Genomic DNA, 13,976 nt, shown 5'->3' with positions numbered 1-13,976 from the left:
GACTTGCCCCTGAGTCCGTGAAGCCCCCCACCAAAATCCCACCCAATGACACCAATGGCAGGATCTCTCTCCCCAGCCTTGCATTGTCCATGTGGATGCTGCACCCAAGGGGTGGACAACGGACTGCACAGGCGCGAAAGCAGATTGTATTGTCTCGACGTGTCTGCCAGGCGCGTGCCGACGGGCACCATATGAGGGCACGATCGGACCTTAGACAGGACCTACAGAAGTGTTTCCCTTTCCGTCAGAGCAAGTTCGCTCCCCACCGTTGGTTGAAGGGGAACGTCGCGAAATCTCGGTGCCCCATCCATCTGCATACCCACTTTCGAAACAGAAACAGAACATACCTACCAAGCCTCAAGTGAATCGCCTTCTGTGCCAGCCCTGAGCCTGCCCATAGCTCTCGCGGGGCGGGGAGCTGCACTGAGCACTCGCTGTGGTGAGGTGTCCCAGCGAGGCTCACCCTGACTTGCCTGACAGCATCCGAACCAGCTCTATTGTCGAGAAGCCCCCCCATACTACGACGCCATACATGTGCGACCGAGCGATCGAACTCGGGTTTAGGTGAGCCATCGTAGCTCCACTGCTCATGCTTTGCCCTTGGATGGTTCGCCTCTGACCATGACGTCTTTCATCTACGTGTCCCCGGTCAGGAACAGAGCGCAGGGCTCGCAGGGTTCTTCCTCGCATCTTGCCGCCTGGCACTACTACCTGCGCATTGTGCTGTCATTGTAAGAATATGTGCTGGTCAGTCAGTCGGCACACCCTTGTCAAAACCACAGCCCGTATCGTCATGTAAACATGCAGGGCTTCTTGACCTTCAGATGCCCTGAAGTCGCCCAAAAACCTGTAACGGGCCATGGGATTGTACCATAGACGACTGATGTTGAGCAGAGTGATGATTTACTCGTCGCATTAGATTTTCTGTCAGGCCAAGCAAGCCCAACCGCCGGATGCCGCTGTTCTCCCGGCTAACACCTGAGTAAGTACGTTGCAACGCTTATATATCCAGGCCACTAATAACGCCCGGCCGTGAGAACATGTCTTTTCTGTACAATTTTCCCCCCTTAATACACCACGACCCAATCAATATCCCGTGCTCCAATTGTTCGAGGGCTCATCCCTGTAAAAGTTTTCCTGAATCGCGACAAACCTCGATAGCTCACGACGGCACGAGGGGCAGCTAAGGGGCGGTCGCTGACGTGGGCGTCTGCGGCGGGCCTTGCGAGTGCGTGACTACCGGACTGGCCTGCGCCGTGCCAGGCTTCTGGCCTGGTGCTCTGTTGTATGTTGGCTCCTTCTTCGGATCGACACCAGGGTATAGACCTTGCAGCTGCGTGTACAGCTCTACCATGAGTTTCTGCCTCTGTTCGCGGTCCACCATGGGTTCGAGGGCTTTGGTCTCCTCGTCAGCTCCGGGCGGATGAGACTTGACGGGAATTTTCATGTTCAGTGGTGGAGGCGTCAGATACGCTGGGCTCGGGGGAAGTGTCGCAGGCTTGCGGTCGCGGTCAACCATGGTAGCGAGATAGCTCAGATTTCCTTGCAACCTCCGCATGCATCTAGAACAATGTGAGCAGAATTAAAATAATGGCTACTCCACAGCGTTCACTTACTGGTTGTAGTCTTGCTGGGCCATCATTTCCTCCCGAGATGGAGGAGCTCCTGCTTCTGGCGGCCCGGAATCTTCTTTGAGTTCGTGTAACGTCTGCTGCATCCTGATCGACTCATACAGAAGCTCATTGTTAATGCTCAACAGCACCATCATCCTCTCCTGCTCTCTGGTGACCGAGCCTGGGCTGAGGGGGGTTGCTGCAGGCGGAGCACCGTTGACGGCGGGGTTCTGTGCATTAGAGGGAAAGGTCGGTGTCTGAGGCGTCGCTGCAGCACTCGGCTGCTGCTGATTCGCAGGGGGTTGGCTTTGTGGTGCAGGTTGGGGAGTCGAGTGCTGGGACTGCTGTCCTTGGGCCATGTTGTGATTCGGGGTGCCTTGCGAGGCACTAGGCGGCCTTTGAGGAGTCGGACTGCCCACCACACCCATTTGGTTTGGTTGCGTCTGGTGTTGTTGAATGTGTTGCTGGTGTTGCGGTTGCTGATTGGCCTGTTGATGATGCTGATGCTGTTGTTGTTGTTGTTGATGCTGCTGCTGCTGATGCTGCTGATGCTGCTGATGCTGCTGCTGCTGATGCTGTTGCTGCTGCTGATGCTGCTGCTGCTGCTGCTGCTGCTGCTGCGGATGCTGCTGCTGCGGATGCTGCTGCTGCTGCGGATGGTGTTGCGGTTGCTGCTGCTGCTGATGCTGCTGCTGATGCTGCTGCTGGGCTTGTTGGTGTTGATGGAGCTGCTGTTGTTGTTGCGCATGGTGCTGCTGGTGCTGTTGTTGCATGCGCTGTTGCATGAACTGTTGCTGCTGTTGAGGGTTCATGTTCGAGTTCGCGGGGAAGCCAGGCATACCAGCCGCCATGTAGTTGGGAGGGAACTGCTGGCCGGCAGCATTGCCCTGAAACTGCTGGTTCGAATAGGCCACTGGAGGGAACATGTATGTCAGCTATTGTCCTCGCCATGTGTCAGGGCGCAAGATATTGAGCCACTGGGGCGCAAACACGGTGTATTCATCTCCATGACGCACTTTGTACGCTCCCAGCGCGACGGATGATGTGGTCAGGGTGTCGACGCTTTGGTGTGACCCGACAGTGATATAAGGTGCTTTGTGTGCAAGGTGGTCCACGTCCAGGACCTGCGGTGAGGTGGGCAGCGAAGAGAGGGCAATGAATGGCGAAGGATGGGCAGATGTGGCAGGCTGTCGGCAAAGAGGGAGGGGCGAACGAAGCGTGACGATGTGACCGGGGGGGGCAGAGGAAGTAACGGCGTGAGGACAAATAACAAATGGAACGGTAGGGAGCTTACTCTGGTTTGGTTGGCCATTGGTCGGCATCTGTGGCATGGCGGTACTCTGCATCATGCCTGCAGGCCCAGGACCCGACATCATGGCAGGATTGGGTTGACCGGCGCCAGGGAAGGAGGGCTGCTGGCCTTGAGGCATGCCACCAGCGAACTGATTAGGGTTGTACATCTGGGGTGGCTGCTGAGACGAAAGCGCGCCGGGCTGCAGGTGAGGGTTGTGGTTGTGGTGTGGAGGTGGGGCGGCGTTGTTGAATGTCGGAGGGACATTGACGTTGGGAGTCGAGCCATAGCCTGGGCCGTACATGGTTGTTGTGCTGGCGGTTTATGACTGGGGACCGGGTGGTCTTGGCCCGGCAGACGGGTTCAGCAACAGGGTCAGTGTCAGGCACGGGGCTGGGCGGGCGCGGCGTGGGGCCAGAACGGGCGGAGGTGTGGCCGCAGCGCAGTGGCAAGGATGAGTGAAAGTCGAGTTTGTCGAGAGGCCGAGAATAGGACGACGGATGGCTTGAGGGGGGGCGCGAGCGACGATCGAGAGGCTGTTGTTGGACGCGGCAAACCAGTGTGATGGTTGCGTCGCGTTGCTTTGTTGGAGCCGCAGCGAGCTGAATGATGCGACGGGCGACAAGTCGCAGTGGGGTATGCAGTACAAGCGAGTGATAGGTAGGCGAGCCGTGAGAACAAGTAATGCGCGCAATTAGGTACAAGGCTGCAGGTTCATAGGTCTTCTCTTTCTTTCTCAATAAAGGAGCGGTGCGTGCTTGGGGTTGTCTCGCGATCTCGTGAAGGAGGCGGGCGTGGGTGACAAAGGGAGGTGTGAAGCCAAAGCCAAAGCCAAAGCCAAAGCCAAAGCTCAAGCTCGGGCGAGGGAGAAGAACGAGAACGACGTGGGGAGGCGAATCAGAGACTAGAAACGACAATAGAATGGAGAGTCAGGGACTCTATCGATGTTTCGGAGAGCGGGCCAACCAGGGATTCTCCGTTGGATCGTGTGAGGAGGCAAAGGCAGTGAGAGTGAGGGAGGGAGGCAACCAGACGGCCAGAACTACTGTTCGGACGTGGGCCGGGCTCCGGCAGAGTAGAGCCTTGCGTCCGTGTGGGAACGGCTCCGACGTAGTGCGAGGGACGGCGTCTGTTCAATTGCGCTGTGCCTGGGCGGGCTGGCGGAAAGGCCGGGAGTCGAAAAGTGTGTGTGTGTGTGTGTGTGTGTGTACGGTGTGCGGTGTGCGTGTGTCGTGTCATCAAACCGAGCAGGCAAAAAGAGACCAGCATGAGAGGGGAGAAAGAAGATTTCTGCGGGCATGCCAGTGTTTGCGCTTCGCCCAGGCCGCCGAGCCACGTTTGCGTGGAATATGAGAGCTAACCGCTTGTGGGAAGGCGTCACCCACTGAGCGGGGGTCTGTGCTAGGGGCCCGGCAGGGGGTGCCTGCAGCCAAGGTGTCTGGCCTCGGCTCTCTGCCCTCCCTGATGAGAATGATAACCTGCCTGCAGTCGACAAGATGCGTATCTACCTACCTACAAGTACCTTAGGCCCCTAGGTAGGTAGGTACCTTAGGAGACGGGAGGATTGCCTGGCTATCGGATCCACCTTCATCAAAAGCTACCGACATGTAGGTAGTAGGTAGGTATGAAGGGGTGGAAGTCGCGACGGAGGGAGAGGCGCCACGGCGATGCAGGTCCATCCATCGTCGCTTCACTGGCAGGCCGGCGAGTAGTCGCCGCGGTGCGAGAGCCATCCAAGCAGATGGTTCTTTCTACATGGCGCACCGAGCACTCCAACGGCTCTCTGGCAGCACGATAGCACTTCTCGATCAATCTCTCGGGTCCTCAATGTGGATAGATCTACGTGAAGAACAAGCGCCAAGATGAACATTGCAATAGTAGATACATGGTACGTGTCTGTCAACAGAGCCATGTCCAGGTACGTCAGTTTCCACCCCTCGAGGCTGAACCGTAGTAGGTCCCGTATGTCGACTTTCCATGCACAACGTCGACGAAATGCTCCGCGATGACTTCAGCTATCACAAACTCTGTTAACACTCGTCACGTCCCACAAGCACAGTCACCGAGTCCTAAACTCACCAGTTCGCTCCGAATGGTGCAGCTCATCGTACCACATGAAGCTCGACAGCGGGTTCGACGAATCAACGCACTGACCCGTGGCCGGGTTGCACTGATGGTACACCCCTTGCACGTTGGCCGGAGCCGTCAGGTACTTTTCGGGCTCTGCATGAATGTCGCGCATCAGGCTGTGGACATCGTAAATACCAAAGGTCGCGCCAGGCCATCGCTTCTCCACCAGAAGCTTGAAAGGCACGCCGTAGTCGAATAGGGTGTTGACGTTTGTCGTGTACTGAAGCATCTTGAACGAGTAGGCCGTCGTGTTATACGCCGTCTTGTTCGTCCAGAAGTTGCTATCCTGGAAGCCACCCTGGTCCGAAGGCGCATAGAGAGGCGAGATCTCGAGCGGTGCCTCGTTGAAGAGCACAAAGTGGCGGCCGCCCGTCTTGTAGAGCCGGTCAAAAATCGTCCAGATGCTCTCAACGAAGGTCGAGATGGTCGTTCCAGCGGCTTGCGTATCGCTGAGGAACGCACCGTAACCCAGGTCGTTGGTTCCGATCCACAGCGCGTAAAGCGTGTTATCGGCCTTGCGGTTGTCGTACAACTTGCCCGAAGCGATGTCTGCCTCGAATGCCGGGACCTCGTAGTCCAGGACCGACGGGAATGGCCGCTTGATCAGATCGAATTGGCGCTTGATGATCTCGTCCGAGCTGCATGCGCCGCTGACGGCGTAATTGAAGTATTTCGCGCCAGTCTCGTTGGCGACGAATTGGCCCCAGGCCAGCCCGCCCGTTGCGGTCTTGCTACTTTCGGGGAGAGACTCGCCGGCCGGCGGGGCCTTGCCATCGTTATTGATGAAGTATCCCAAACGACCAGTGTCTGTCCAGCTGTCACCGAAGGTTACCAGGTTTTCGAACTTGCGCAGGCCGCACGAAGACGCCGCAGCAGCAACAGTGGCGAGAGCGAGCACGGAGAGAGAGTGCATGGTGGGCAGTCAGGATCGTTTGAGACGAAGAGCTGGAGGGTCCGTCAAGAAGGCCTCATCCTGTCAACGGCGACCAGCACCGACGGTTATGTACTTGAGCCTGCGGGAAGAACGGGCCTTGATTCTTGCCATGGGCATCATGCTTGACACTTGTCGATCTCGTGAGGGGGGTTTTGTCCATTCATCCGACAGAGGGGTCAAGCGAGGGCGGAACCAGAAAGCCGTCGCCGTCTCCGTGCCTCCGAGGCCACTAGCCCCGGCACTTCTGGGCTCGACAGATGAAGATGCCGTGACACCCGCCTTCGATCAAAAGCAGCCCAAACGATGTGCTCACACAATACGTGTGGTGGTATGCTAAATAGATCCTCACAGCAGTGCTTGAAAATCCGGAAGGTCTGAGTTACTGGCCAGACGAGGCGTTCTCAATGTTTTTTCTGGTCTCGCACATCATCGACAAGGTGCTAGTCTTGACGAAAACAGACAGGGATGCCGATGCCATTGTGTACCTAATCAGCCTGAATGCTGCTTTATCCTGGTTTCCGAGCAGCAGGCAGATTTGTACCTTGTTGGAGGAAACACATTCGGTTCATGATCCTTGCCATGTTCAAGTCAACGCGCTGAAAAAGAAATTCCGGCGCTATCTCCAGCCGCAGTGCGATACATCGTTACGTGCAATGCGCGATAGGTAGTTCGATTGACAGGATGGTCATATCAGATTGATTCATCGTCATGGTTCCATGGCGTGAAAAGAGAGGAGCAAGCGCTAGGTGGAGCGACATCGGCGCTAGGGTCGCCAATAATCCGTGCACGCCTGAGGGAGGAATCGGTACGTACCACAACCTGGATGACTGGGACTTCCATTTGACTCAGACTCGATGCTACTCAGATGCTGAGTTGATGACTCTTTTGCGACCTCAAGAGAGAGATATAAGACGACCGGAAGGACGTACCGATCTATTCGTCGGACTCGAAAGGTGTCAATTGAATTCCGGTACTCATCTGACTTTTCTCTGGCGTCTCACATCATGTCGCCTTTCAACCTGGAAAAATGTGCCAGGCCTAATATCCTGGCCCTGCAGCCATACCGTTGTGCCAGAGAGTAAGTCACTCAACTTACAGCAGCTCTCAGGCCCCCGCCATGTACGAGATCTTCGGCTAACATGCCCTTAGTGACTACAAGGATGACGGCAAGAATATCCTCCTAGATGCCAATGAGAACGCATTCGGTCCTTCTCTCCAGTCAGATGTTCCCAAGGGCGCTGTTGACATTGACTTCCTCGGCCTCCACCGGTACCCTGACCCTCACCAGGCAGAGCTCAAGCAGCTTCTGTGCAATCTTCGCAATACTCACGTACACACTTCCAAGAACCTGACGCCCGAAAACCTCTTTGTCGGGGTTGGCAGCGATGAAGCTATCGACGCTCTCCTTCGATGCTTCTGCATCCCTGCCAAAGACCGCATCCTCGTGTGCCCGCCTACCTACGGCATGTACTCCGTCTCTGCGCAGGTTAACGACGTCGGCCTCGTTAAAGTCCCACTCCAGCCGGCGCCCGAATTCGGCCTCGATACCCAAGGCATCTGCGATGCTTTGAGCAGGGAAAAGGATGTCAAACTCGCCTACCTTTGCAGCCCCGGGAACCCCACCGGCAGCCTGCTAGCTAAAGAAGACGTTCAAAAGATTCTCGAGCACCCTACATGGAATGGGGTCGTGGTCCTGGACGAGGCCTACATCGACTTCGCTCCCGAAGGCAGCTCGCTTGCTGAATGGGTCACCGAGTGGCCCAACCTTGTCGTCATGCAGACGCTGTCCAAGGCCTTTGGCATGGCTGGCATCCGGTTGGGTGCTGCCTTCACATCGGAGCCCATTGCCCGCCTATTGAACAGTCTTAAGGCCCCTTACAATATCTCCAGCCCGACGAGTGCGCTGGCCTCGTATGCTGCCTCTGAGAAGGGTTTGCAAGTGATGCGGGCCAACAGAACCAAAATCTGTGCCCAGAGAGACCGCCTTCTGGCTGAGCTTCCCAAGATCAACGGAGTTGGTCGCCTGCGAGGTGGCGAGGCGAGCAATTTCTTGCTTTTCGAGATCTTAGATACGGCTGGCAATCCGGACAACGTGACTGCGCTAGCAGTCTACGAACGTCTCGCTGAGACCAAGGGTGTCGTTGTACGATTTAGGGGGAAAGAGCACGGCTGTCAGGGATGCCTCAGGATCACGGTCGGCACGGAAGAGGAAGTGACGCGATTTATTGGATCCATAGAGCGCACTCTTGTCGAGGTCCGCGGTGTTGGCGAGCAGAAGAACGAAGAGCAGAAGGAGGCGGCGGCTAGCGGTATCGTCGCTTAGAGCCTCGGTTGCTTTATGACTAATGAAAGATCCTAACCGGCTCTATCATAGGTAGCAGAATGAATATTGGTGGCAGACGTCAACAAATTGAGATATGTGGAGAACTGAGCATCTCTCGAGCGCGCTTTGCATATATACAGCGTCGACACAGCTCCCAGACCGAGCCACTAGACCATGGTTTTCATTCCTCGTGCTACAGATATGTGGTAGTCGATGCCGGGACCTTGAACTTACCCATCAACACTGCCGGCTCTGACAGGGGCCGTGGTGCTGAAAAATGCGAATGTCAGGAAGGTGCCCTCGATGTGTAGTTAGGTAGGTACCTAGCTTCAAGAAGGCGCTCATCGCCATTGCACCTGCGCTGCAGCGCTTGCCCTTTCATTTGGCCGCAGCTGCTTCTCTTGTGACCGCCACGATTTAAATCCTTGTAGCTACCGGTTGGTGCTTTTGCCTGGCCTTTGAAGTCATACCTTGCAACCTAGGCCTGTTGCACCATTGTTGACCAACATCAAAGGCCCTATAGTTCCAAACGTTCAAGAATTTGTCGAACATGCGTCTCATCTGTAGGATCATAGGCATGGCCGTACCAGGCGTTGTTTGGGCCATGTCGTTGGACAGCTCGAGCTCAGGCAAGCCTCGCTCTCTCTATGAACTCGGAACACTGCCCTGACCCATACAAGACTCGATCCGCAATGTCGCCAGCACCATTGCACACGGCGCAATGTCACATTATAATGGCAATGTCTCTGGCCAGCCTGAGGTAAGCCCCTGCCATCACCTCAGCAATCACTCAGCTGACATGCCCGTAGATGGTAGGTGATCTTCCTGACCCTTACTACTGGTGGCAAGCTGGAGCACTATGGGGAGCCATGTTGGATTATTACCACTTTACTGGTGATTCTAGCTACAATGATGTCGTCATACAAGCCCTGACTGCTCCCGTCAACACCGGTCCACACCACGACTACAATCCGCCCGAACATTTTGACGAACTTGGTAATGATGATCTTGGCTTCTGGGGGTTCGCCGTGATGGCTGCTGCCGAGCGTAATTTCCCGCAGCCTGATCTCAGCGTACCATCCTAGCTGACCATGGCTCTCAATATCTTCAATGCCCTGTCTTCCCGCTGGGACACCACAACCTGCAGGGGTGGCGTGTACTGGCAGGTGTTTGCTTCGAACCCAAACGGTATCAATTACAAGAATTCCGTCACCAATGGAGGCCTCTTCCAGCTAGCTGCTCGCATTGCACGCGCAACAGGCCAGCAAGGTTACGCAGACTGGGCTGCCAAGGTATGGGACTGGTGTATCGAGATAGGTCTGATCGGAGACAGATACACGGTGTACGACGGTGCCCATGGCAGTGACGACTGCCGAGAGGTTAACTATGTGGCATTCACCTATACGACCGGTATATTCTTACACGGAGCCGCAGTCATGGCTGAGTACACCGGCGAGCAGCGCTGGGCCGATCGTGCTCACAAGTTGCTGGAGGCTGCGGCATACTTCTTTGACAACAAAATCCTCTACGAACCAGCCTGTGAGCCAAATGACAGCTGCAACAACGACATGAAGGTAGGTGCCTGTCGATTCATCGTGGCAGTGGTCGTGCTAATTGAAGTTTGAAGTTCCTCAAGGGATACCTCGCTCGCTTCATGTGGCAATCTACGTATCACCTTCCTTCCCTTTTGCCCCAGGTCAAAAGTCTGCTCGAACCTTCAGCAGTCGCCGCGGCGCAAGCTTGTTCTGGTGGCGAGAATAGTGTCACCTGTGGCCAGAAGTGGAATATAGGCGGGTTTGATGGCCGTGTGGGTTTGGGCCAGCAAATGTGCGCTCTCGAGACTATACAAGGACTGCTCATTGGAGAATCACGGTCACCTCTCGGTGATGGCGAGATAGACCCTGCACGGCACACGGGCTGGAACGGCAGAAAAACCGCACAGACGGTCCCGACGAACCAAAGTGTTTCCGGCCCTGGTGAGATATTTGCCTTCAAGAGCCCAGAGTGCAACTTAACATGAGCTTTTGCTTGATTATCCATTTTCACCAGGATGACTAACGCCGAAGATTGACAGAAGAAGAGGTAGATGTGCACCATGAAGGGGGCCATCATGATGAGACGAGTGGAGGCAGAACCACGATAGGTGGACTGGCTTTATCAAGCTGGATTCGTGTCTGCGCCGCTACCCTCGCTGGGTCTTACTGTATCTTGGCATAGGGCCTGCTGCACCCAGGGGCTTACTGTTTACCTTATAAGACGACATCGTTTCTGTAGCATGAGTCTTGCACCGAGATCAATCGAAGGTGTCATGCATTAAGCATCTTTCTTGTAAGGAGAGTCCCAATCGATGAAACATTCGTATCGAGGGGTGAGTACATCAGCCATTCAGCAACAATCTTGCCGCAAAACAGTGACCAGACAACGATCGAAAGAGCGTGGCACGGGAAGCGAAGGCATTCTGCGATGGCGGTATCTCTACCACTGGCGTTAGACTGTGAGGCATGAAGTCTCTATAACCTCGCCAGCTTTCTTAATCTCCAACACCCACCGGCCACTAAAACGCACTGCAAACCCCTGCGGCTGATGCGCCGCAGATGCGGCACAACCCGTGCGAACCCCACCAGCTCTCCGCACCACTGGGCCAAGGATCGCCATTCTTTTCACGCAAGGTACTATCACAGCGATTGACACTTACGTCTCTGCTAGCTTGAAGAAAGAGCCTCTCTTGAGGTTTCCCGCGGCTAGAACGGGGAGCGTACTGTTTGTAGATGCGGGTGCGACGGACGCTAAGTATGCCTCTGACTGCGTCGTCCCTCCGTGGCTGGGGAACGTGGGAGGCTCGGCGCTGATCATCGTGTGGTCATGATGAGCCTGAGAGTTTAGGCCCCGATGCTACACAATCAGAAGCGCTGCCTAAGAAGATGCTGATCTGCAAGATTATTGACACACGATATATGAGGCGCGAGGTAGCCAAGTGTCATCGTGAAATTGGAAGGGATCTTCAGCCCGTTTCATTGTAATTCAACGCTAATGGGGGGTATAACTCCAGAAAAGGGAGTGACTATATCGTAAGACAGCATTCTGAAGCTGTCAATGGCATGGCTCTGCCACGGTAAAGCAAAAAAACCGCCCTACTCCAATCCGGTACGCAACGCTGGCGTGAGTCGTTTGCCAAACTTCATGACGTGACTACGCCGTCAAGTCGGTCCTTGGTAAGCGTCGCATCCTGCTCACGTCTTGGCCATGCGCCAGATGCGTTCGTGCTTTTCTCTATCCACCTTGTATAGTCTGTTCAGGCTATACAAGAAGGGCTGTTAGGACCATGCAGCCTAATGAACCGGCCCACAGCCAAGTGCTTTCAAGTCGCGCCCCGCTGCTGAGCCCTGTCTCGACAGGCAGCGAGCTCGTGGGTAACGTGCCGTCGAAGAGGAAATCTTCAGTGAAATTGGGGTCTCCGGTGGCCTGGGCGGTGCCGGAGACATCATCAGGAGTGCCCGTTTTCGAAGGCTGGTCGGCGAGGGTTAGGGTGCCCCATTGAACCTCTGAGCCACTGAGTGTTGATGTCCAGCTGATTTCCGTCGGGCCAGTGTAAAGACCGGCGACAAAGCCAGACTTCAAGCTCGAGTACGCCGAGCATGTCGCCGCTGTGGTGCCGCCTAATTTACATTCAAGATTCGCAGTACTGTGACATGTCAGAAGGGCTTCTGTCGAATGAAGCGGCAGGCTCATGAGAGACAGGGCGTACTAGGTAGAAGTGAGGGTGCCTTCGAAGCGGAGGGTGTTGTCGCCTTCGGCAAATATGAATGGAAGTTCGAGAGCCAGATCGCAGCTGGGCGTGGTCTGCGGCGCACAGAAGATTGTATACGTAGTTTCGTCGGGTTTCTGCTCGCAGATGTGGTAAGTCAATGTTCAGAGAGGATAATAGTCAGGGCGAACGTACACTTGTGATGACGCTGCCCCGTACAAGAGACCATGATTTGGCATCATAGTATGGTAGGAAGATGGGAACGGTTCCCTGATCCTTGGCATGGGCCCCAATGGCGAGGAGGTATGTGGAAAGCAGGGCGACAAAGGGCGAAAGGCGTTGCATGTTGGCGGTTCCTGGGGGTTTGTGGCTGCACTGTCGTCGAGAGGGAGGTGTCCAGTCGCGCAAAGAAGCGACGGCGACGAGCTATCTTCTCGCCGCCAACAGCCTGCACCGATCGAAAGCTAGGAAGTAGATATTGTGACGTAGGGCCGGATACGTCTAGCCGAGTATCGTTCTCTCAAGTCGCGCTGCAGAACAGAGAACGAGTCGGCTGGCGGGAATTGGCTGCCGGTTGAGAAGACGTGGCGGTAGTTCGAGGGGGCGTGTTGGGGGTTGGTGGGCTGTCGGAAATAGAATCGGGGCCTCTCAAAACCAGATGTACCGGCAGATGTGCTGGAGAGGAAGAGACAGATAAAAATATAAATGTAATTTCTTGAGGAAAGGCATGGGCAGCTGAGGGTCTCAGCATTGAAGAATGAAACACCATGCGCGGTACAAAGCCATTGGCAGTGGTGACGGGGACCTCTGGACAGTGCAAGGGCGCCGAAGGGGAAAGGAGGGGGGCGATGCTCGTGAACGGTCTAGGGCCGCTGGGCACTCGCTGGGCAGTGCTGGGCGCCGGACTCTGGGCGCTGGGCGGGCGACTCGCTATCGTTTCCGCTGAGGGATTGCCGTATTTGCCGTCGTTTGCAGTTACAAAGTTAAGTGAAGCCAAGACGCAGCCAAGGAGACGCGTGAGCCAAGCCCAGACATGCGGGCGAAGGCAGACAGCAGAGGCGAGAGGATGGAGGAGAAAAGCAAAAGGCGAAAGGCAAAAGGGCCACAGCGCAGGCGATCTGAAGCACCTGGCGCATGATGAGCTGCCAAGTGCAAACGCCAAGCGCGCTGGCGACGTTGTGACCAATGCCCAGCAGGCCGCCAAGAAACCGAACTCATGTTTTAGAGGGAAAAAGGAAGAGAGCCAAGACTTTCAAATGTCAAGCACCACCAGAACGACGATGTGGAACAGGAAGGTCCTGCTCGCTGGCGCTGCTGCACCCCGTCCCCATCATCTCCTAGTCCGAGCTCACCATTGGCTCCCCTGGCAAGTTCCGGGTGGTAGGAGCTCCGCACCCAAAGCGGCACTTGCCTGATCCACCTCGCTGTTCTGACCTGTCGCCTTGAGCTGGTCGTTGCTGCCGTTCTTTTGGTTCCTAACCCAGCTGCTCTGCTGGAGTACTCCCTCCTCCTCCCCATCCCGCCTTTTCTGCCATTTCCTCATCTCACGATGCCCTCAGACGGCAACTGTTATAGCTCGCCCTCGAGGCACTCTCTCTCGTTCCCCAACAAGACTGATCGACTAGATGGCGGGATACAGACTGCAGGCCATAGCCCTGAGTTTTGTTTCGGATACTCCGGGGTGTCCCAGTCCCGCACTCTCTTACCATCAAGTGGCGCCAGCAGTTCATTCACATGAGGGCACCTACATGCTCGGCATCACCTCATATTTCCTCAGCCGGGCAGGCCAGAAGGCACCAAGACATTCTGGCAGACTAAGGTAATGAGCTGAGCGCCGGCCCGAGCTTTCACTCCTTTTCCCATTACTGTACTACTGTACAGTATCTCCAGGGTTCAGGAGCCCACGACCCCCCCCCCCCCCCGGCCACCACTCCCACTCC

General features: G+C 55.8%; 5 protein-coding genes across 5 annotated transcripts; 2 read left to right on the top strand and 3 right to left on the bottom strand.

Annotated features, from left to right (window-relative positions):
* Positions 1-1,183: 1,183 nt before the first annotated feature.
* On the bottom strand, positions 1,184-3,208 carry D7B24_008879 (uncharacterized protein; the record flags this gene model as incomplete). The annotated part of the gene is made up of 3 exons (XM_028642962.1): positions 1,184-1,562; positions 1,617-2,526; positions 2,908-3,208. The coding sequence occupies 3 exons, from the start codon at positions 3,206-3,208 to the stop codon at positions 1,184-1,186; spliced, it is 1,590 nt and encodes a 529-aa protein (XP_028493341.1).
* A 1,619-nt stretch (positions 3,209-4,827) lies between these two features.
* D7B24_008878 (uncharacterized protein) lies at positions 4,828-5,947 on the bottom strand (the record flags this gene model as incomplete). Its single annotated transcript, XM_028642961.1, has 2 exons — positions 4,828-4,919; positions 4,984-5,947. 2 exons carry the CDS (start codon positions 5,945-5,947, stop codon positions 4,828-4,830), a joined length of 1,056 nt encoding a protein of 351 aa, XP_028493340.1.
* Positions 5,948-6,972: 1,025 nt separating this feature from the next.
* Positions 6,973-8,291, top strand: HIS5 (histidinol-phosphate transaminase; the record flags this gene model as incomplete). The annotated part of the gene is made up of 2 exons (XM_028642960.1): positions 6,973-7,046; positions 7,118-8,291. The coding sequence occupies 2 exons, from the start codon at positions 6,973-6,975 to the stop codon at positions 8,289-8,291; spliced, it is 1,248 nt and encodes a 415-aa protein (XP_028493339.1).
* A 550-nt stretch (positions 8,292-8,841) lies between these two features.
* On the top strand, positions 8,842-10,508 carry D7B24_008876 (uncharacterized protein; the record flags this gene model as incomplete). The annotated part of the gene is made up of 6 exons (XM_028642959.1): positions 8,842-8,845; positions 8,972-9,051; positions 9,101-9,319; positions 9,377-9,865; positions 9,919-10,267; positions 10,366-10,508. The coding sequence occupies 6 exons, from the start codon at positions 8,842-8,844 to the stop codon at positions 10,506-10,508; spliced, it is 1,284 nt and encodes a 427-aa protein (XP_028493338.1).
* Positions 10,509-11,521: 1,013 nt separating this feature from the next.
* On the bottom strand, positions 11,522-12,381 carry D7B24_008875 (uncharacterized protein; the record flags this gene model as incomplete). The annotated part of the gene is made up of 4 exons (XM_028642958.1): positions 11,522-11,588; positions 11,638-11,973; positions 12,037-12,173; positions 12,232-12,381. The coding sequence occupies 4 exons, from the start codon at positions 12,379-12,381 to the stop codon at positions 11,522-11,524; spliced, it is 690 nt and encodes a 229-aa protein (XP_028493337.1).
* Positions 12,382-13,976: the final 1,595 nt, after the last annotated feature.

Source organism: Verticillium nonalfalfae (genome assembly GCF_003724135.2).
Source record: "Verticillium nonalfalfae strain VnAa140/NRRL 66861 chromosome Unknown scaffold_83, whole genome shotgun sequence".
NCBI lineage: Eukaryota > Fungi > Ascomycota > Sordariomycetes > Glomerellales > Plectosphaerellaceae > Verticillium > Verticillium nonalfalfae.
Note: the sequence above shows the minus strand (reverse complement) of the source record. Positions and strands in the feature narration are given on the sequence as shown.